The sequence below is a fragment of the Chaetodon auriga genome, chromosome 10, assembly GCF_051107435.1.
Source record: "Chaetodon auriga isolate fChaAug3 chromosome 10, fChaAug3.hap1, whole genome shotgun sequence".
Lineage (NCBI taxonomy): Eukaryota > Metazoa > Chordata > Actinopteri > Chaetodontiformes > Chaetodontidae > Chaetodon > Chaetodon auriga.
Window position 1 is genome coordinate 3,273,685 of NC_135083.1, and position 21,714 is coordinate 3,295,398.

Consider the following 21,714-nt stretch of genomic DNA (forward strand, 5'->3'; position numbering starts at 1 on the left):
CTGAAGACCAAAGTTTGAAAACAACTTCACTGAGTTTACCAGACCTTTGCAGCCCACTCCTCATCTTTGCTTCAGCCCAGATGCTTGAGGCTACATTAGCTGCTGCTAGCCTAATACAGAAAGCCCCAAATGAACTGTCTGTGGATGAGTTGCATTGTGGGTAATGTAGGCACCAGGTTTTGACAGGGAAGAAGAATTAAAAAAAAACTGTCCAATGTATGTCCAAAACTATTAGAGATATAAATTTGTGGAGATGTCTTCTGCTATGAATTTACTATTATTATTATTTATTTATTTATTTTACTTTTTCTGTTCTTTTTGCATTCTTTGGGTCTTGAAATAGATATTTAAATCACAGGGAAAGAGGGGAAATCTCTCTTTAGGGTAAATGACAGGTGGCCTGAAGCAGACACTGCTTGTACGGGGTCACAACACAACAGACTAAACCAGTGGCTTATCCTTTAAAACGGATTGTATTTTATACATTTATCGTATGTTTTCATATTACCAGCAAGTTACCAGCAACTACAGCTGCCAGACTGGCCTAAAGTGGAAGAGTGTACCCATCTGAGTAACAAGTAGCCTCCAGTATTTTCCTCTGGAAGGTAGTAGTATTCAAAATATACTGTTCTACTTACTTTCCACCGCTGGAATAAAGGCCTGCACACTTTTCTTTGACTTTTTTCATTTGCATGTATAGACATATTCAATCCATATACAGTTTACAGAAGTGGGCTCTACCGGCGCCGTGTCCTTACTGGAGCCGCTTGACCTTCCGCTCAAGCGGTCCGTCCGCGCGTCTCCACCGCGCATGTTTGTGCGTAGCTCATCACCGTGTGATGTAACACGGTCACACATCTATGTAATTGTAAGTGCGGCGGCATTCTGGGATAAGTAGCTGTTTGCATATGGATTAGGCTGTGCGGGTGTTTTTAATCTGTGTTTTCGGGGGTGAGGCCGCTTTCAGCACCGGAGCTGTCCGAACCTGACGGATGCTGCTGCCGCGTGAAGCGACGATGCTGCGCTCGAGCTGCTGAGATTCTCTCTCTCTCTCTCTCTCTCTCTCTCTCTCTCTCTCTCTCTCTCCTCTTCTCTCCCTCCTCGCTCCTCTCCTCCACACGCACAAAACGCTCTGTCATGGCGTCTTCCAACCATGTTACCCCCACCAACTGTAGCTGGTGGCCCATCTCAGCGATGGATGAGGACGGAAAAATCACAGACGGGGAGGAGTGCGAGGAACCGACTGCAGAGCCCAAACCCTTCAATAAAGACAGGCTCGTTTTGTACCACTGGACGCAGTCTTTCGCCTCCCAGAAGGTAAAAAAAAGAGGAGCAGATCTTGAAAATGGAGGTGGCTCCACGTCTCTTTGCATGACATGATGCTGCCAGCGTGGAGCTCCCTGTGTTTGTTTTTCTGTTGTGATCAAAGCATGTTTTTTTGTGTGTGCATGTTTACTCCTGCACAAACCTCCGGAATACGAATATGATCCTGCAGCTGGGCAGATCTCCCATTTGAGACGCTCAGAAAAGCGCTGCAGCACGGGGCTCGTTTCCTCGACACATCGCTGGACTGCTGGTCAATATTCTGTTGTCTTTCGTTCACCACCGCATAAATCACCCCTCATATATCACCAGCTTCCAGCTTCTGTTGACACGTTGAAGCTGTTTTATCTGCATGGCTGTGGCCACAACCTAGGTGCTCTGACACATGACATCCTAAATAATTGATTGAAATGATGTGCAAAACAAACCAAAGGCCGTCCTCCCCCTTCTGCAGCTGAATCACACCATATGTTGTTATTTTAATGGCTTCCTGAAGTCTACCTTTGATTACCTTGGCAGATACTCACCTGTACCTTTCCTATGCAATGAGCATGTGTGGTAAACATGTTGTCTTTTAGCTTTGAAGCTATTCAGAACTCTGAGAGCAGATACTAATAATGAGCATGAAGCTACATGAAGGGTTGCATGATTATATTTGAGCTTTACTACACAATCAGCATGTATATTAAAGGGCCACTCCACTAATTTTACACATAAGGATCAGTTTATTCTAAGACATAATATATTATGTTTTCTGTGGATCTGGGCAGAAAATAGCCCCTGTGATGTCATAGTGATGTCAGGCTCTGATTCAAGACAAAGAACGACTGTTTTTAAATCACCAATCTGATGTAAACATATGGAGTGAAGCACACCCTGGATTTGAGTGTGATTACAAACGTCAGTGGGATTTTGAATGAGGTTTTCTTACTTCTGGAACAGAAGTTTCATTTTGGCTCTCTCTGTATATCAATGCATTATGGGAAATGTAGGATCCAGTGTATATAGAGCTTGACCCATACCAGGAGGTAAAGGTCAGGATATCTCAGCTTGTGCTTCTTCGATTTTGACCACATAGTTTTTAAACCTCTTGTAAGTTTCCCAAACTAATGGAAGTGAACTTTCAGTGTTTGGAAAAGCCATTTGGTTCATCATCTCTTGTTCATTGACCTCCGTCTGTACCTTGTGTGCACACGTGGATCACACTCTTATGATTTATATACGTTTTAGAGCTGAAAATCTAAGTCAAAGAAAACATGATCTTTATTCAAAATGAAGGATTTGCTTGAGTTTTTTCCAAATGTGAAAATAAAAAGAATATCCTCTGATTTTTGGACCGATCGGACAAATTTCATCCCTTTGGGTTTTAGAAAGTTGTGAGGGCCATTTTTGACTTTATAGACCAAACAAATCTTTTATTCATCATATTAGCAGATGAGTCAAACATGAAAATAACCATTAGCCCGTGTGAGTTTCTCCCTGCTTGTGGTTTGCTCTCTTATTCCACACCATCCTGTAGGTTTGGTCAAACATTGTTGTCGTGAGAAGCGGCTCATGCTTCATCATCACTGCCTGCCTGCACTCAGAGCAGCTTTAGCGCCGTCTCTGTGAACTGAAGGACGGTGTTACAGTACACTCCTCTCCACTCCGGACCAACAACCTTGAGTTGATGCTCAGTCTCCTGTTGGTACGTCAGTTCTGAGGCTCCATTGTTGGCTCACGGCCGCCGAGCTGCTGATTGTGCCGGTTGTCACTCAGCAGAGGGTAAACACCAGGCTCACTGTCATGATTATCACCTCAATCCTGGAGCCGGACAAGCTGAAGTGTCTTCACGATGGCGTGTGACTGTGCTGTCAATGAACAGGCTATTGGCCATGCAGCTTCAGAACAACACATGCAGATTTCAGTTAAACTGCAGAACTAAATTTGCCCAGCGATCCTGATTCTATTCACTTGTACTGCGGTGTATGACATTTGTTGTTATGCAAGCTGATGCGTGCTTTAAATGGCATTTCGGGCATAGCTTTTATGAGATTAAGAGGCCGAGCACTAGGTTGTCCACTCCAGCAGAATTGAACTGAATATTTTCTGCCTTAATATAACACAAATGCTTGCAGCGTGATTTGGTCAAAGTATCTGTGCAGCACCTTGAAAGATGTTGTTATATTTAGTCAATCTTGTGTGACTTGAAAAGTCTTTCTCTCACTCTCTCCTACTGGAAACACTTTGGCAAAGAGACACTGAGCAAGTGATAATGACAAAGGAGTCGCTCCTCCAAGAGATCAACGGCTGCCTCGATGAGTATCATCATCAGATGTTCAGGGGGATTATTTACAAGTCTGTGTATGCCTCAGCAGGTTCCTGAGGAAAGAGGGAAGCTGTGCCATTGAATTTCTCCTGCACAGCCCTTTTTTCCTTCCTCTGAGATTGTACTGCCTTACACCTAACTGCCACAGTACCTGTGCTCCCAGGGCTTGGAGGGGTCATGCAGTATATTCATCTAACTCACAAGAGCGATGCATTGTGAACACAAGAGCTTTGATAAGGATAGAGACAAATGGAGCTCAGCACCCTGGAGGAACAGCACTTTTTAGAGGCCTCACAGATCGATACAGCACTGGCAATCTGAAGGCCTGCAGGTTAGAGATTTACACCTTCATCACACCTTCTGTGAGGCTTTGTATTTTTGTGTACAGGACAGTGTGCCTGCAATTATCTAAGAATTAGCTTTGCATGGTTTCCAATATGATTACGCATTAACAACCAGCGGGACAAGTATTCAGATCTTCTTTGGCAGTAAAAGTACTCGTTCTGCAGAAAAATGTACAGTTGAGATGGAGCTAGTTTTAACCACTTTATATACAGTCCAGTGGGTCCAGAGGGGTGGTCAGGCTGTCCCCCATACCTGAATCAGAGGGTGATACTGTTGGCATGTTGTCTTGTCAGTGTCATGGATGGATTACTGAATGGCTGGGTAAATGGCCGGGGGCCCCTGGAGCAGAGCCTCTGTATGACATGATGGCAACAGTTCTTGTTGGTAATCCAAGGACCACAAAGAGACACAAAAACAACTACAAATAGACATAAATCGACTACAGAGACACACAAAATGACTACAAAGAGACACAGCTGTTGTGTATCTCTGTGTTGTTTTATGGGATGGATGGAGGGCCTTTGTCATGTCTGTGTCCAGGGACCCGATGTCTCATGATTCCTTCGTGTCTGTGGACCATCTGGAGTTACGAATAGCAGCTTTTTATTGAAATTATCTACTTTCAGGATATTTAATATTGTTCTTTTGGCATTCATTTATTACTCTGTATAAATATATAGTGTGTAGTTTATTCTTGCCAAAAAACAGAGTCTTAACACATTTTTACTAATTTCACAAATGTGCCCTCCTGCCTCCAAAGGATCACAGTATAATTCTGGGCGACTGTGAGATGGTTAAAGTGGGAGCCAAAAAAAAGATTTGTTTTTAGTTTTCTCTCTCTCGTCTCTAGTCTTTGGTTCTTTGTGAATTATTTTGATGCTTTTACTTCTTTGGACCTCAAATGAAACTATGTGAGAAGTTGGTAGAACTGCTAACATAGTGCTAGCTAGCTAACTGCTAATAGACAAATCCTAAATGTGACAAGGGGCTCCAGCTAGACGCTGCTTTTTTGGTAAAGGGTCACAAGCTAAAAGGTCTGGGAACCACTCATTTCATTTTTGACAATGTGTCGTATTTTAGAAACTTGCAAATGTAAAAAAAATATGAAAGCCGCTCTTTAGAGCCAGTGTTTGGTTTGTCCGTTCTGGGCTACTGTAGAAACATGGTGGACTTAGTGGAAGAGGTCCAGCTCCCTCTGTAGGTATAAAGAGCTCATTCTAAGGTCTTATTTTCATGTGATTTTACACTGAAAACATAATTCTGAAGATTATATTCAATTTCTGCCAATAGACCCCCATAAATCCTCCACACTGGTCCTTTAAGTTACTGTATATTGTTCAGTAACATGAGATTATTTTGTGCCTTGCAAGCAGCTGAACTATTTGGCATCGTTACTCAGGAGTGACTAATATTATTATATAACAAACTCCGGTTGCAGCCTGAGTGTGTTGTTGTGGGCATCGCATGGGGACACCTCAGCAGTGTAAGACTGGGACCTGAAACGTTTGACAGTTTTATATAGAAATCTGTGATTTAGCGAGTAACAGAGCTGCTCTGATGGAGATGTAAAAAGCTTTTCGCTGTGACTTTGCAGCTGCATTCATAGATTTGTCCGAACCCGTGCCGCTGTTGTAATTGCTCTGCTTGTGTTACTAAATCACTCATTTTTATTTCATTACACCATGTCTGACCATGTTCAGCAAAACTCCCATTTTGCTCTTCCTCCTGAGCGGCCAAATGTAGCACTTTATACCCCAAGTGTCATCTGCTTTCATTAATCTTATTCCCACTAATAGCTCTCCATGGACCTTGGCTTATCCTTCATCCCTGTAGCAATGGATCCTGACGGTCCTGGAAGGCTTTTGCTGAAACTTGTGCACACTGCAAAGCGTCTCATTATTCTGCCAGACCACACAAACATTTCAACGACGCCTTTTTATTCTATACGGCACAGGCATGGTAACTTTTATTTATGTCGTAGAGAAATAAAGCTATTAGCCCGTGTGCTTAGCTTTGGTAATATTGCAATGACTCTTTTTAACAGCAGAAAAATGATCTTTGTTTGCAATGTTTTTGTTTTACTTAGGATGAAATGGATCATCAGTCTTCCTCTTGTTTTTGCATTTTAAGGTCTCAATTATGTTTTCAAAGGAACAAAATGTTCCCAGTTCTCCCTCTGCAATCATTTCCCACATACATTCACACATATTCATGGTAGAAGTAAAGGTGTGGTGTGTTTGTGTTTGCAGGTGCGTCTCGTCATTAACGAGAAGGGTCTGGTCTGCGAGGAGAGGGATGTGAGCTTGCCGCTGCAGGAGCACAAGGAGCCGTGGTTCATGAGGCTGAACCTGGGTGAGGAGGTGCCCGTCTTCCTCCACGGGGACACCATCATCAGCGACTACAACCAGATTATAGATTACCTGGAGAAAAACTTTGTGGGAGGTATGGTGCAGTAATAACGAGGTTCCCATTTAATGATGCTGTTCCCCTTTCTTCTATTCACTTTAAGTTTAAAAGCATGATTGAAAGCACGGACAGATTAACCCCAATGCCACAGTTCAGTGTGCCTACATGGGTCATGGAAATGGACTTTATGTCTGGGACATGCAGCTTTAGCATCAGTCCTTTCGTACAATATCGCGTTTGTAGCCTTATGTGCATATTTAAGATCCCTTTTACAAGGTGCTTGTTTCAAAAAAGTCAGCTTGAGGCAGCATTTCCAACCAGCCCATGAATCTTAGGTCAATTAGCTGACTAGTTACAGCTGATTAAATCAGCCAGCGTTCAGGTGGGAAAATTGATGATTGCTGGCTAAAAATCAGAAGTCTGCTTTTGTGTGCTTCTGTCTGAAATCAAGGACCCATCGTCTCCCCAACAGGCTCAGGTTTTAGTGGTGTCTTTGTGAAACAATCACGCCATTGATTAATCTACTACAAACCAACTGACACACATTTAATCAAGGGTTGCCCAGTTTACCCTGTTCCTAAGTCAGTGTTGCTCAAGAGCTACAGAAAATATCAGGCTACATCCTCCCAGTTTGTGAAGCTGGGGTAGCAAACACAATTGGAAGCCATCGGAGGCCATCTGTCATCCCTGTACACTGTGTGTCAGTGTGTACTGTACTGTGAAGCTCTCTAAGTCACTGCAACAATGTCTTTGCACCAATGTCACCAAGATGAACTCCTCTGATTAGATTAGATGAAATTGGAGTGATCCCTGTGGGAGAATTTGTGGCAGTCGCAGAAGGGACTCAGATACAAACCTGAGAGAGATTTTCATGATTAAACAACAACAAATATATAAGATTTCTCATGTGAAATGTGCATTATGAGGCAGTGACTCAGATTCAGGCTAAAGACGTGTCATCCACTGCCTTTGCCAGAGAGTAAGCAAATGTTAAGATGTATGCACTGAGTCCCGTGATCTCTGTGTGTTATGTGTCCTATAGAGTCATCAGCCGAGACGGCGTGATGTTATGTAATGTCCTGGGAGCCTCAAACCAGTAAAGGCCTGAGGGATGTTGGCCAATGACTGGAGAACTCCCTTGTCTTCGTTTAGTTTGTGGTCACTTCTTCGGAGCAGCGATGCTTGAAAGCTTTGCAGGAGATCTGGTTGACTGCTTGCTCAGTAATGAAAGGCTAGAAGGCAATAACTGACCCTGGTGTCTGAGGTCCTGTTCTCATTCAGACCCGTTTGTTTTGGCTATTTGATAGTGTGCCACGAGCAGGTAATTGCAGTAATCCCTATTTGAACAAGTTAGTTTGAAACTGTACAAGAATCTGCGCCTGTTAACGTCAGTCAGGAGTTTTCCAGTGTAACAAAACCGTCCAGCTGAGGTGTTTTTGTTTTCTGTTTTGGTCTGTTGAATGTTAAATGAATCCACCACATGTTTTAAAAGCAGAGCTCAAGCTGGACATGCTTTTAGCCAGGAGTCAATCTGCTGGATAAGACTTACAGACATGCTTTTTCTCTGCGTGTAAATCCCTAATGAATGCTGGCAACGTGGGCTGCAGCTGCCCCGGAAAGTGCAGATGTCTCAGAAAAGAGACTCTTATACCAGTGCAGAGCTGCATGGTGCCAACTCGGACTGCTTCACAGTGTTGCTGAGATGCAGCAGAGTGCCCCCACTGTGAGAAAACTGTTCAATCGAACAATCAGGGCCTCAGCTGCTCTTATATTCTGTGATGTGCATTGTTGTCTGTTTGAACATTGGGTTGTTCTTCGGATGAGTTTTAGTTGCTGATGTGTGATTTACCCCACACTGCTGCAGCAGACCACCGAAATGACCGCTGCATGGCATGCCCAGGTCGGCATGCCGGTCCTGGGACTGATTACTCAGCTTTCTGGAGCTCTGCCAGGTGCAGCTCCACCCTCCGCAAGCATCTCTGAATATCCTCAAGCAGCCAGCTGATTATCTGTGTTTTGTCAGCCCTGTGTTTGGCTGGCTGTGACCCTGCACGGAGATAAAAGCTCACTCTGCTCCGCTAACCTGTCTCATCCTTAATACTGAGTCTCAGCAGCAGGTCATTAAGTTGAGCATCCTCCCAGCCATGCAGCATGTAGCCAGCACGCTGAGTGCTAACACAAGAATAAGGACAGCAAAATACAAAAGCTGGTCCCCTCAGCAATAACTGCAGGAAGTACCTCCGCCCGGCAGACAAATAGTCCAGCACGTAACCTCCATTTTTACACTGTTTTTTAGCAGAGATTCAACAAATAATATATGTGTTCATGAGTGAGAGCTGCTGGAATGCTCATGATACCTTCAGGCAGAGCCAGGCAAGTTGTCATCTCATGTTTCAAGCCTTTCTGCTAAGCTAAGCTAACAAGCTGCTGGCTTATACTTAAAGAGACACTGAACTAATTTTACTCACAACATCAGGTTATTAGTGATGAGGTACTGCGTAGCCTGTGAAAACACCTTCTCTGGATCTGGAGGAGCTGCTAAGACATTAGTAGAAAAACAAAAAAGCAGCAAAAGTTCCCAAACACAGTCGAATTACAGTAAAAAATCCTTCTCATAACAACCACCAAAGAATGTGCAAACAAACCAAAAAAAAGGGAAAAATATTGCAGAATTACAGACTTTATGATGTGGAAGTGAACAAGGTAGGGTAACAAAGGGTTGAGTTGCATTATGGGAAATGTAGTATGCAGAGTTTTGGTGTTTCACGCATAAAGACAAACTGTTGGCTCATCTGTGCTGCTGCAGCTTTTCAGTTTGAGCCTCACAGCTGGAAGAAGTGCAGCACTGAAGCTCTGGAGCATCACAGGGTGATGAGAGCGGCACTCATCTTCTCATCTGACGCTCTCAAGAAAGCAAATAAGCTCATTTCCCCAAATGTGGAACTATTCCTTTAACTTGAGCAACAGCAGATAAATGGACCAGATCAGGCCAGTAGGGAATCGGTGCAACAAGCTTACAGCGGAGCCAAATTAACCCGTGGCCTCGTGTTACTGCGCTTATTGTGTTTTTGTTCATCTGGATTGTCCTTGAATCTCGTCTCATGGGGTTACGCAGTGTTTATAGCCGAAACACGTTTGCTTTTCCATTCAGTGTAAATTCTCAAAAGCTTGTTAGTTTCCAGGAGTTTTTTTTCCCATGACTTCAGTATTATTCTACTGCCAGGCTTTATGAAATATGACCAGTGGCGTCATGTTGTGACTGTCTGAGAGCTGGAGCGCTGAGAATTGTGTTATTTTGGGGACGTGTAACAGCAAGCTTAATGACGGTTGCTTAGAAATCTGAGAAGCAAATGAAAATATACCAAGAATATTAGTGTGCAGCTGTGCTCGACATTCATTTTCAATGTTTTGTTTGCACATTATGAGCCTGTGTGTCCTCAGAGAGCCATGGGATGGTCCTGAGCTCCATATAGATGTTTTCTCTGTATTCCTGTTTTCACACCGGCGTCTCGCCCGCAGACACGGTGGCTCAGCTGATTCCTGATGCAGATTCGCCTCTTCACGAGCGAGTGCAGCAGTACCGTCAGCTACTGGATGGTCTGCCCATGGACGCTTACACACACGGCTGCATCCTCCATCCAGAGCTCACCACCGACTCTATGATCCCAAAGTACGCCACCGCAGAAATACGTAGTAAGTGAAACCGTATTGTGTGGGCATGATTGTTTAGAAAGAAGAACATGGTGGTTTATGGTTTCCAGTTGTGCTTCACACAAAGCAGTGAATGAAAATCAACAGAAAAGTCACAAAACATGAACCAAATGGGTCTGATTTTGTAAAGAACAAATACTGTTCCAGTCATATAAATACAATTCAAGTACTTTTGAATGGATTAAAGATCTGTGTTCATTTGTGAGCCTTAGAGGTCCTGGAAGGTGTTTTTTTGGTTGTCTTTGGACAGATCCTGGCAAACTGTTTCCCCCTGATTCTTTATGCAAAGCTAAGCTAACCGGCTGCTAGCTGTAGCTTCATATTCACAGAACACATGTGAGACGTCGCTGTCTCAGGCAGCCTTATTTCCTCGAGTAGAGTCCCGAGTTAAGACTGACCTGGTTTTAAGTCGGGACTCTGTTGTCTGTCTGTTCTATGATCTCATGCTCGCACCACAAAGACACGCAGATCTGAAATAGCTTTCCTTGAGGTGCTTATCAGAGATGCTAAGTAAAACAGCTTTTAAAGGTCCAGTGTGGAGGATTTAAGCGATCTACTGGCAGAAGTGGAATATAATATTCAGAATTCTGTTTTCATTAGTGTATAATCACCTGAAATAAGAAATTGTGTTTTTTTATAGCCTAGAATGAGCTCTTTATATCTACAGAGGGAGCAGGTCCTCCTGAAGGTCTGCACGCATCCATCCGGCCCACGAGGCAATTCATAAATACAAAAAAATTCTCTAGACAGCAATACGTTTTTTTCTGTGATCAAAGAAAATAACATCAAATAGTCGACTGGTGGTCCCGAAACGCAGAAAACATCTAACGGTTTCGTCTCATTGATGACATGGATCACTGGGAAAAAAGAAAAGTCAATGTGGAGCATCGCACTTTGCAGGAGAACTGGACAAACGATGGTTTTCTTTGTTGAAGGAAAAGTCAAGACTGTGTCTGAGTTAGTTTGTTGGGACGAGCTCGCAGTGCTGAAAGGCCAATCTCAAGAGTCACTGCGGCTCGAAACGGATAAACTGGATGAACAAGACTGAGTTCGACTTTGAGTGTCCTACAAGCAGCTTTCATAAGACCACATTCTGACAGAAGCTGAGCGAGCTCATAGCTAAGAAGCTAAAACCTCCTTCAGAAGGAGAGTTTGTGAAGGAGTGCCTTGTTGCTGCTGTGGAGCTGCGAGCATCAGACGCACGGAGGAAACACCGAGCATGTTCCTGCTCTGCAAGAACAAAAGCTGCTGAATCTGCTGCTGAGAGTGAAAGCTCCGTCAGGCGTTTGGTGAGAGGTTTCAGGGCATGAAGCGTCAACAAAAGGAACATATTTGTTATGTCATTAAATGTGGAACCAGCTGATGTTCCTACAACATAAAATGACTGAGCTGCAAAGCAACAATGAGCTCAAAGCTACAACAACCTCGACCCGCTCGAGTCCAGAAACTGGATGTATGTCCTGAGGATTTCCATTGTTTGGGACAACATCCTAGTGAGAGCAGCTCTGTTTAAAACTGACGCTGGCAAAGACTCAGTTCTGCTCAAGACTGACTGACCCAAACCTGTAAACCCAGCTGCGAGTATCATCATCATCATCATCCTCATCACTAACATCTGACATGAAATGCTTTGCCACGAGAAGCAGCTCCAGCCATCGCAGAGGTTAGTGTGATGTATGCGTTCAATAATTTAGCGTGGATGTTTCTTGATGAGAAAAAGGTTCCCCACAGACGCCTGGAAGGGGAGGCTGAGGTGAGGGGTGTTCATTTGGTTGCAATCTGCAACCTCACCACTGGATGCCACTAAACTCCACACACTGGACTGAAAGAACTCACCAGGAAGTGGATGTCTCTCATCAGTCAGGAGCTCCTGGACAGTCTATGAGAGTTCATCCTCTTCCTGAAAAGACCCCCTGTCAGACTCTGAGTGGAGAGGATCCAGATCCCCGAGTTACCAGAAACAGACTGCACCACACACTCAACCGAGGCCACTCGACACACGGCGCTCGCAGAGGAACCTCGTGCTGTGCATCGATGCAGCTTGATTTCTTGTGACAGCGCGTTCTGCTGCATTTCACAATGCATGTTCACACACGTTTAATGTTCTGAGCGGATGATGTGTGTCCACCAGTGTGTGTGTGTGTGTGTGTGTGGTGTGCCAGAGATTTTACTCTTAAAAGCAGCTTTTATCAGCAACAATGAGAAACTCTGTGAAGAATAACATTTATTTATGGAACGTGGAGACATAAAGTAGAGGGCTGTTTTTGTTTTTGCCTCATTTTCCACGTGTATTCTTATTTTTGATATGTAATATGAATGGATTTCAGTGTTTTGAATGGATTAATCTGAACATTTACAAGCCCTCTGGGTTGAATGAGCTTCAACTTTGGGACCAGCTAGTCTCCCAGAGCAAAACAACAGACGGGCATTACGAATGCAAAGCCGTTCATCTTCCTCGGAGCATTTTCCACATCATCAACAAACAAATCCCTGTTTTTATGTGCTCGACGTGATTAGCATACGGTGTAATTTGACGCTACTCAATACCAAAAAACCCTTAGCTCAGCACGTCGTCGTGATGCCAGATTTATAAACCCCAGCAGCTGATATCAGGCCTGCCAGTATGAACTTCAGTGCTCTTTCAGGTAATGGCCTCCACATGTAAATCCAAATTCTGCGGCAGAATTGATCCTCCAGTGAAACTCAGGTCAGGCTGTTTCTGTAAAATCTGCTGCACTATTTAAGCATCACTGATGTTTGTGTGTAATCATCCACTTATGTTTGTTTCATATAAAATCACTTTAACAGGAGTAAATGGTGCATTCATTGAAAATATGCCAGAAATGTACAATTTAAGACTTTGACTACTTTACAAAAGATGGGAAAACTACATTATTTAGATTTGTTCAAATATAAATTTGAGTATTTTGTGTGTGTGTGTGTGTGTGTGCCTTCAGGACATCTGGCCAACGCTGCGACGGAGCTGATGAAGTTGGACCATGAGGAGCCTCAGCTGACAGAACCGTACCTGTCCAAGCAGAAGAAGCTCATGGTGAGTGTGGAGTGCATTCATCTCGTCTGTTTCTGGATTCCCATCATTCTTCATCCTAAACTTCCCGTGATTTGAAAATGACCAATGATGTAATTAAGGTATTTCAGTGGCTCTAAGGGGATAAATTAATGGACCGTATTAATTAAGGTATTGATAAAGTTCAGAGTTAAAGAGTTTTTTAAGGAGTGAAAACTAAAAACTTAACTTAAAATGTGCAAATATATAAACAATAATATAACCCCCCCCCTTAAATTTATACCCTCAGAGTATTTATGTTTTAATTTAGGTGAAAATTCAGTTCAGGGGATTGACTTAGGATAGCATAGCATATTCATTTAAAAACTAAGATCCCTTTAAGTTGCACATTAAAAGGTACCTATTATAGTATTTTCCTAACAGGATGTTAACTTTTAAAACATTTAACAGTGCATCAGTTTAACCTAAACCTGGGCTTTAATATCTTTCATTTGCTCATGGTAAACATTAGCTGCTAAACATTAGCATCACTGCGAGCATATTAGCATTTAACTTCTGCTCAAGGGCAGCCCCCCCGCGGTTTGACGTCCTGGAATTTAAGCTTTTTTTTTTTGGTCTTTTTTAAAAATGTTTGTCAGGCGAAAATCTTGGACCACGATAATGTGAACTACCTGAAGAAAATTCTGGGGGAGTTAGCCATGGTTCTAGATCAAGTGGAGGCCGAGCTGGAAAAAAGAAAACTAGAGTATCAAGGTATGTCCACGCCATTATTATCACCTCCAGGACACCAAATCCGAATATTTCCAACAATGTTTTTATATAATTTCCTTCGACTGCAGGTCAGAAGTGTGAGTTGTGGCTATGTGGACCTGAATTTACACTAGCGGATGTCTGCCTCGGAGCCTTGTTGCACAGGCTCAAGTTCTTGGGACTTTCTAAGAAATACTGGGAGGACGGCAGCCGACCCAACCTGCAGTCCTTTTTCGTGCGTGTGCAAAAACGCTACGCTTTCCGCAAGGTCTTGGGCGACATCCACACGACCCTCCTGTCGGCGGTCCTACCCAACGCCTTCCGGATGGTAAAAAAGAAGCCGCCGTCCTTCTTCGGGGCCTCTTTTCTCATGGGCTCGCTGGGAGGGATGGGCTACTTTGCCTACTGGTATTTAAAAAAGAAATACATGTAGTGAATGCCCTCTTGTTGTGTTAAATGTCTGTGTATTTGTGTGATGTTTCAACTTTTCTGTAATGTTTTATGACTGCAGGAAAACATAATGAATCTATATAGAGAACACTATTACTTACCTGGGTGAACAAAGAATATTAAAACATTCCATAATAAGAAATTCTTGACAGCACATTTTCTGGTAATCAAGGCCTTCATCGAGTTTAATTTGTGGCAACTCGCCGCTCTCGTGCCGGCGAGTCCTTGTTTAACTTTTGTTGGAGGCATGCATCAGGTCCACTTACACTGAAAACTTAAAGTAGAAACCCAGACAAAAAGTTAAACACAGTAACACCAACAGGGGTTAACTGACCTTCGCATGCCACTATTGTAGTCATTACTCATACCTGCTCGTCACTCCTCCATCAGCCTGAGGTTTCACCAGTAAAACCAAAGGAAAATGTACATGACAAATACTCTCTGATAAGTGCTGTGCTGCCAGAAACTGCCACAAGAAAACATGAAAGGATGGAGGGAAACTTTGAAGGAGCAGCTCGACATCTTGGGAAAGTCTGTAAATCACTTATTAATTTAGATCGATGCCGCTCTCACATCTGTCCGCTATTATGGCGCTATGGCCAGGAGACGGTTAGCTTAGCTTAGCATAAAGACTGGAAACAGATGGAGGCAGCTAGCCTGACCTTGTCCAAAGGTAACCAGACCTGCCTACCAGCGCCTCCAATGCTCACTAATTAACATGTTATATCTTTGCTTAATTTGTGCAAAAACTAAAGTAAAAGTGGCCTGATTTACTGAGGTGGTGCTCAGCGGATTTTGTGCAAGCTGTTTCTTAGCTCCAGTTTGTGCCTCTCATCTTTAATCTAAATGCAAAACATCCAATTTACTGTAAAATATAAACCCCCCAAATTCTGAAAAACCCAGAAGGTCGGTTAGCGAGACTTTCTGCTGTTCTGAAGGTTAAAGATGAAGCTAAGCTAGCCGGCTGCTAGCTTACTGGAAAGGAGGGAAACAGCAGCAGCATGCAGCACCAGTTGGCCCAAATATTTGCACAATGCAAAAGACGTGTCCTTGCTCTGTTTGGAAAACACAAGCAAAGAGCATTATTTTGTATAAAAATATCAAATGTCCAAAAGAACTGCTAGTCATTTTTTTAAATCTTGGTTCACATTTGTACAAACTGAGCAAGGAGATCCTGGCTGCTGCCTGTGTTCATGTTGGAAAACGGGCTGAAAACGTTTATTTTTATTGCACAGAAAACTGAACATTTGCTTTATTCAGATGTTAGAAGAATCTTTGGCAACAGCGGAATGTGTCGTTAAGTTACCTTCTGGGTTTTTCACAGATTCTGGTTTATTTTTCCAGGAAAAGTGAATTCTTCGCGCTGTGACCTGAATATAATGCTAATAAACGTTACACGTTAGCTGTTCCCAGTCTTCATGCTAAGCTAAGCTCACGAGCTGCTGACTGCAGCGTCTCGAACACACGGAGATGAGAGCAGCATCCAATGTGAACCAGCTCATTTCCCAAAACGTGGAGTTGTGCCTTTAACTAAGTGTGCATCCTACACACAGTGAAACACAGACACACAGAGACACACGAGCGCTCAGAGTCAGTTTATTTCGAGCACCACAGGTCACACGGCACACACTGGTCCACCGTCACTGTCTTTGTCACCGAGCACAAGCTCAGGTGTTACAAAACCTGGTGTTTGAAAAGTTACACTTGGCTGAGCTGGTGGTCAAATTGTAAATTCTGCATCTATGGCACAATCGTGTTGCATTAGCGTTAGGGTGTAGATTTCATTGCATGGGTACTTTTCTTATTGTGTGAGCGTCTCGTGACGGGTGGACACTGAGGATTTTGTGTCGCCCAGAGGCAGAATTTACGATCGCCGCCGAGCATCAAAACCACAGATTTCTAAATGCTCCGTCGCCATTTGTCACCTTTGAAGCACCTGCACTCTGCAGTGTGTTGGAGATGGTCCCTCAGCAACTCTGAGCGAGAAACACCACCGTATTTGACCGCGGCCTGTTTGTCGCTGACTCCTCCTGACAGATGCAAGATTGTTTTTACAGATAGATATTTTTAATTAAACATTGTCTCACTTATTTTACCGCGCTGAATTTTTAATGAGCTCACAGGTTAGACAAGGGGAACAGGGGAGGAGAAGCTGACTCATCGGAAGGCTTAAAGGAGTATGAGGAGGAGAGAGAAAAAGCCCCCCCCACCCCCCCGCCAGCCTTGCCAGCTGTGTCGTTGTTTGTTGATGCTGTGTACTTTTCTTGCTCCACACTCTGTTCACCCTTAACGGGAGCCTTTCTGCTTTCTGGGAGTCGGATCTCCAGGGTTTCTCATGCTATCGTTCTGCTCCTGAACCCGTGCGCTCTTCGGTTTGAACTCATCACGTGAGCTTCTGGCTGAAGGGGCACGCTGCTTTTGCTTTTATGGCTGGTTATGTGGACTTTCTTGCAGCGAGGACTCACAGCTCAGTGTTTCTTTCTGTCATTAAGGAGGATAGCTGCCAAGCTTTGGATAATGAAAGTCGTTTGTTTTTCAGTGGGGACGCTCCCTGTTTCCTCCTGCTGCAGACACTCGTCTCTGCAGGTGGAGATTAGCAGCACGCTGCAGCTGTGGCAGGTTTCCTCGAACCACAGACGACGATCAAAGCTCCTTTAACAGCAGCGTCTCCTCGCTGCGTCACATCTGGTAATGAATCTGATTTTCATCTAGAAAACAGAAGCTAGTTTCATGTTTGGTAATGGAGACATGGAGAGTACAGAAGAGCCACAGAGGGCAGATTTAAGTGTTTAGAATCAGTCCTTCATGCCTGGAAGACATCTGAGATATGCATTAAAGGAAACAGGGAGGTTGTCTGTTGTGAAGCTCTTCTGTCACGAGCAGCAGTGATGCAAATGGTAAAAAGAGAAGATTTAAAAATAGAGACCTGAATGTTTCAAAGTTTTTTCACAAGTAAGAAGACTCAAAAGTGAAAAGTACGAGTTCCTGCGGCGATCTAATCATAGTTATATTATGTTGATAAACACTGAGGGGGAGAACGGCGAGAAAACCTCATAACCAGCCAGTCGTCGTGAACACTTTTGATTACTGCAGCCACATCTGTTCTAAGCACTACAATCATGCTACCTGAGGGGTTCGGATCCGTTCTGCTGGGAACACAAAGAGTTCAAGTCGAGAAATCCTAGGTGTGATTTGTGGCCATTATATTTCACTATAGTATTTTTTTATTTTTTACTTTTTATTTTTTATATTTCTATATATGCATTTATTTAAGGTGCTTTTTATGATGTTTGTTCATAAGCCTTAATTTATTCAGTTGCCATCAATGACAAATAAATAATGAAAATGGAAAACACAGATCCTGGTTTTTATTTCACCAGAAACCCCTCCATGATCCCCTCAATGCAGAGCTCGAATTTGTGCATTTGACACATCGTCTACAAAGTTATTTGCTTTATAATGTTATTAATATTCTGCTGATTTACGGGTTCATTAAGGACAGCTGTGTCTGCACCGCAGAAACCAGGGACTTTATTCTGCTCAGGTGGTCCAAAAGAACGCAAACTTTGAGGGTGGGGCTTGCAGTGCTGAACATTTCTGATTCGCAGAGCATTTTCTTTTTTCTTCTTCAATCTTCAATCTTTTATTTCAGACACCATTTTTAAAAATCTGCAGCCACATTCCAGCTTATTGTCTGTTCATTGTTTTTTGACACATCAAAATGGAGAAGTGTCACTGCTGAACAGTCGGCCAAGAATGAGGAATGAAAACAGACTAATTTGCCAAATCTTGACGGGTCTTTAGGTCGCAGTGGAAACAGAAACAGTGAGCTGAAGGAACGTTTTACGTCTCGAAAAGCAATTCCTGGGAATAAAAGTTCTGGGTGGAGACACAGCTTAATCTTCCCAATTACATGCAAAGGCAGCCGTTCTTCTATATTATCCTCACTGTCAACAAATCCAAAACCAACAATGTTGTAAGTAAACTTATGAAACTTTACAACTTTTCCGCCACCACTGGTTCCTACTGAGGACTGAGGTCAAACTTCAACAGGTTACAAACATAAACTTTTTAGTTTATACTCACTGAACTGCAGTTAACACAGTATTTGAACTAAAGTTCCTATTTTAATTTCTGTGTTTTTAAAGGTTTTTGGACTCTATGGCACAAAGGAATAAGATATCTGGCTTTGGCAACGTTTGACAACACTGCTTAGTATTCAGTTTTAGAGATTTCATGTGGTTGTTGATAGTAAATAAAATCACAGCTGAGACAATCAGCTGATTAATCCATTAGTCCACAACAGAAACTGAATCAAAATAATTGGCAGATTTGTCTAGAATGGAAATAATCATCAGTATTTCCAACATTTCAGTATCAATAATTTGCAGTTGCAGGGCTGATTATAACTGTATGATGAGACATTAAAGGTATCTTTGTACCTGCTGTTCCAGCTACATCCTCTGAACCAACGTTACATAGAGTGGTGACAAACAGACACACAAACTCCAAACGACCCATGATGAAAAACCACAGCTCACTTAATGAAACTTGAGCCCTCTTTAGCTGCAGAGTCTCATCTGACTTTGTTCTGAAGGTAGTTTCCAATAAAAACAATGAACAGCTGCAAAAATACACAACATCAGTGTCAACCAACTGTAAACATTCTGAAGTGTTCCCACTCAGACATCTAAAAACTGAGATTACTCTGAGTAAAGCACTATAAGGCAACAAACCGGGAGACAATGGCGTAGCAGGCAAGCCGCACACACAGAGTGAAGGTGAGACGCCGAAGCCAGGCAGCAGAGCAGCGTCTTACTTTTATCTCAGATTACAGAGAGTCATTTTGGGAGCAGCAGCTGCCAAACACCATGGAGGAACTACAAGCCAGTCATCCTGTGCAAAATGACCTTTCTGTGAGGAGGGAATAACTTAAAATAGCTTGGGCAGCTTGGACCCGAAGACAGATAACGTCAACCGTAGTGTGTTGTTTGGAGGATGGCTGCAGCATTAGCAGCAATGTTGTCGGAAAGTATGACTGCAGCTTAGGCGTGCTGTTTCTGTCCTACTCTGTGAGGCTGAGGGGGGAGTCCTGGCGACAAAGGATTCAGATACCAAACTCGATATGTCAGATGCCACCCCAACAGGCCACATATGGTCCCGAGCAACTTCTGATGCACGTCATGGAAGTAAACGGAGGTGCAGGTAAACATCCAAACCCAAATGATCAATATGAGATTCAAGGCCAAGTACAGCAGGTTGAGGACCATCCTGGGCAGAGCAGAGAGACTGGCTCTCTTCAGGGATGCCATGTGTGCCGTTTCCTCCATGATGAGGAGAGCCGAGTAGGCCAGGATGAAGGAGTGTCCCGAGATGTCATAGCCGAGCCAGTGGAAGCCGGCACGCCTGCAGCTGGCTTTGGAGGCGAACTCCTTCTTGATAACATCAAGGGTGTCGGTTTCAAAACACGAGCCGGTCAGGTCCTCGATGTAGAAGAACGTCTCGGTGCAGAAGTACCAGATGGCGGTCGCCACCACCAGAGACAGCAGCCGCCGGCCGAGAAAATACCGACTCCTGGTCGAGGAGGAGTAGGAGAGGAGGAGGAAGGGCGTCAGCAGCAGCAAATTCCAGCCCCAGGACAATTTGACAAAATACCTGCAAGAGGAACAACAGTGTTCACAATAAAGCTTAATTCAAAGCATTCATCATTCCTTTTCCTCCGTAGTGAAGATATATTTTGTTTCACCTCTGGGTATCAATAAAATATTCACCCATCTTTACCTTTAAGGATGATGGGTGAATCCACTAGAACAATAAAATACAAAGACGTTATTTGTCTTTTCTATTTCCCTCTGCAGCCAAAGGAGGGTGAGCTTTAAACATGTTTTTCCATCATTTCAGAGCTGGCTTCAGTCTAAGGATTTAATTATAAAACCACTGACATCATGCCTGCTAAAACTGGAAAATCCATGAATCTGAAAATTTGTGATTTTGTGGTGAATCATTAGATTTTAGCATGTTAACATTTCATTCAGAGATGCTACTGTTTAAGTCTCAAGCAGGACTAAACTTCTGCCTTCACAGGGCTAATAGTTAGCTTAAGCAGACTGAGTATTACTAATAATTAATAATTAATCAGAGGTAATTCATAGTGTTTGCAGGAATGGGCGTTTGTTTTATTTTTTCATCATCTGTTCGTCTTGTTTTGAACTGATTAACTACACGAGGCGAAATGTAGCAGCACAACAAATAGTTTACCTTTGACCTACATCACTTCAGCTGTGCTAATTTCATCACAGACAATCCGGAAATTCTTGACGGCACTTTCACCTTTTTGTTATCAGTCGGCCACCTTACTTGTGGTCCACCTGCGCTTCGGTTCATTAGTCTTGTCAGCTAACCTGAGCTAGCAAACATCACATTAGCACTACTTACACGTTCAGGGCATTTTTGCTGCTGCTGAAATATGTCTGCGGGACGAGCTCCAGGTACTGAAGGACTGACCCCACGAAGGAAATCACCAAAAATATCCAGGGGAAGCGCTGCCGGACGGCCGGTATCTTCCAGAGTTCGACCAACTTGTCCACAATGACATCCAGCGTCGCCATGTTGACTCCACTAACTAGACGACCCGGCCGGCCTGGCTCTGACGTCACTGCGGCTCAACCAATGAGACTTTTCGGCCGGGCGCTCGTGCCCTCCTTCTTTTTTCTTGGTTTTAAGGGCGGTTGACGGAATTCTTCTTCTTCTTCTCTCAGTCTTAATGGCGGACCGCAAGATAGTAAATACAGGTGGCTCCACCTACTGTAGAAAAGCGTGTACTACCTTCTACTAATACTGCACAGTTGTAATTTATATTATATTATATTATATTATATTATATTATATTATATTATATTATATTATATTATGTCCCCAGAAGGTGGTGGATAAAACCAGTGGTTGGATGTACTCAAGTACTTCATCATACATATTAATTATATATATAAATTGTATGATGATCTTAAACTCTACAATGGATTACAGAATAAACTACCTGCAGCACATGAAATAGTTGGAATTAGCTAGACCTCAAACATCTGCAGCAGTAAAACGCTGCTTACACATGATGTTACATGGAGTGTTTTCACAGTGTGGTATAAGGAATAAAAATACATAACTCTTCAGTTCTTTCTGCTTGCCGCCTGTAGCCATACCCACCCTAAGACAAGCTCTCTTGCTGTCCATGATAGACTCACCTCCATTACAACATGGCATCCATTTTCTTTCCCATCATTTCACCATCAAGCCAACAGAGTATGTTTCAGGATCATTGTGTGAAATAGAGACTCTGCTGCACACACTCCTTTCTCGCTCTGGGTCATGTTTGCTCAGACAGAGCCTTGTAGTGTGG

At 43.3% G+C, this 21,714-nt stretch overlaps 2 protein-coding genes across 2 annotated transcripts; one reads left to right on the plus strand and one right to left on the minus strand.

Moving 5' to 3' along the window:
• Positions 1–756: 756 nt before the first annotated feature.
• On the plus strand, positions 757–17,674 carry gdap1l1 (ganglioside induced differentiation associated protein 1-like 1). Its single transcript, XM_076740526.1, has 6 exons — positions 757–1,317; positions 6,226–6,418; positions 9,902–10,075; positions 13,051–13,145; positions 13,760–13,874; positions 13,961–17,674. Exons 1-6 carry the CDS (start codon positions 1,138–1,140, stop codon positions 14,302–14,304), a joined length of 1,101 nt encoding a protein of 366 aa, XP_076596641.1. The 5' UTR covers positions 757–1,137; the 3' UTR covers positions 14,305–17,674.
• On the minus strand, positions 17,671–20,957 carry fitm2 (fat storage inducing transmembrane protein 2). Its single transcript, XM_076740527.1, has 2 exons — positions 20,757–20,957; positions 17,671–19,976 (listed from the first exon to the last, which is right to left on the minus strand). The coding sequence occupies exons 1-2, from the start codon at positions 20,927–20,929 to the stop codon at positions 19,367–19,369; spliced, it is 783 nt and encodes a 260-aa protein (XP_076596642.1). The 5' UTR covers positions 20,930–20,957; the 3' UTR covers positions 17,671–19,366.
• Between the last annotated feature and the right edge of the window lie 757 nt (positions 20,958–21,714).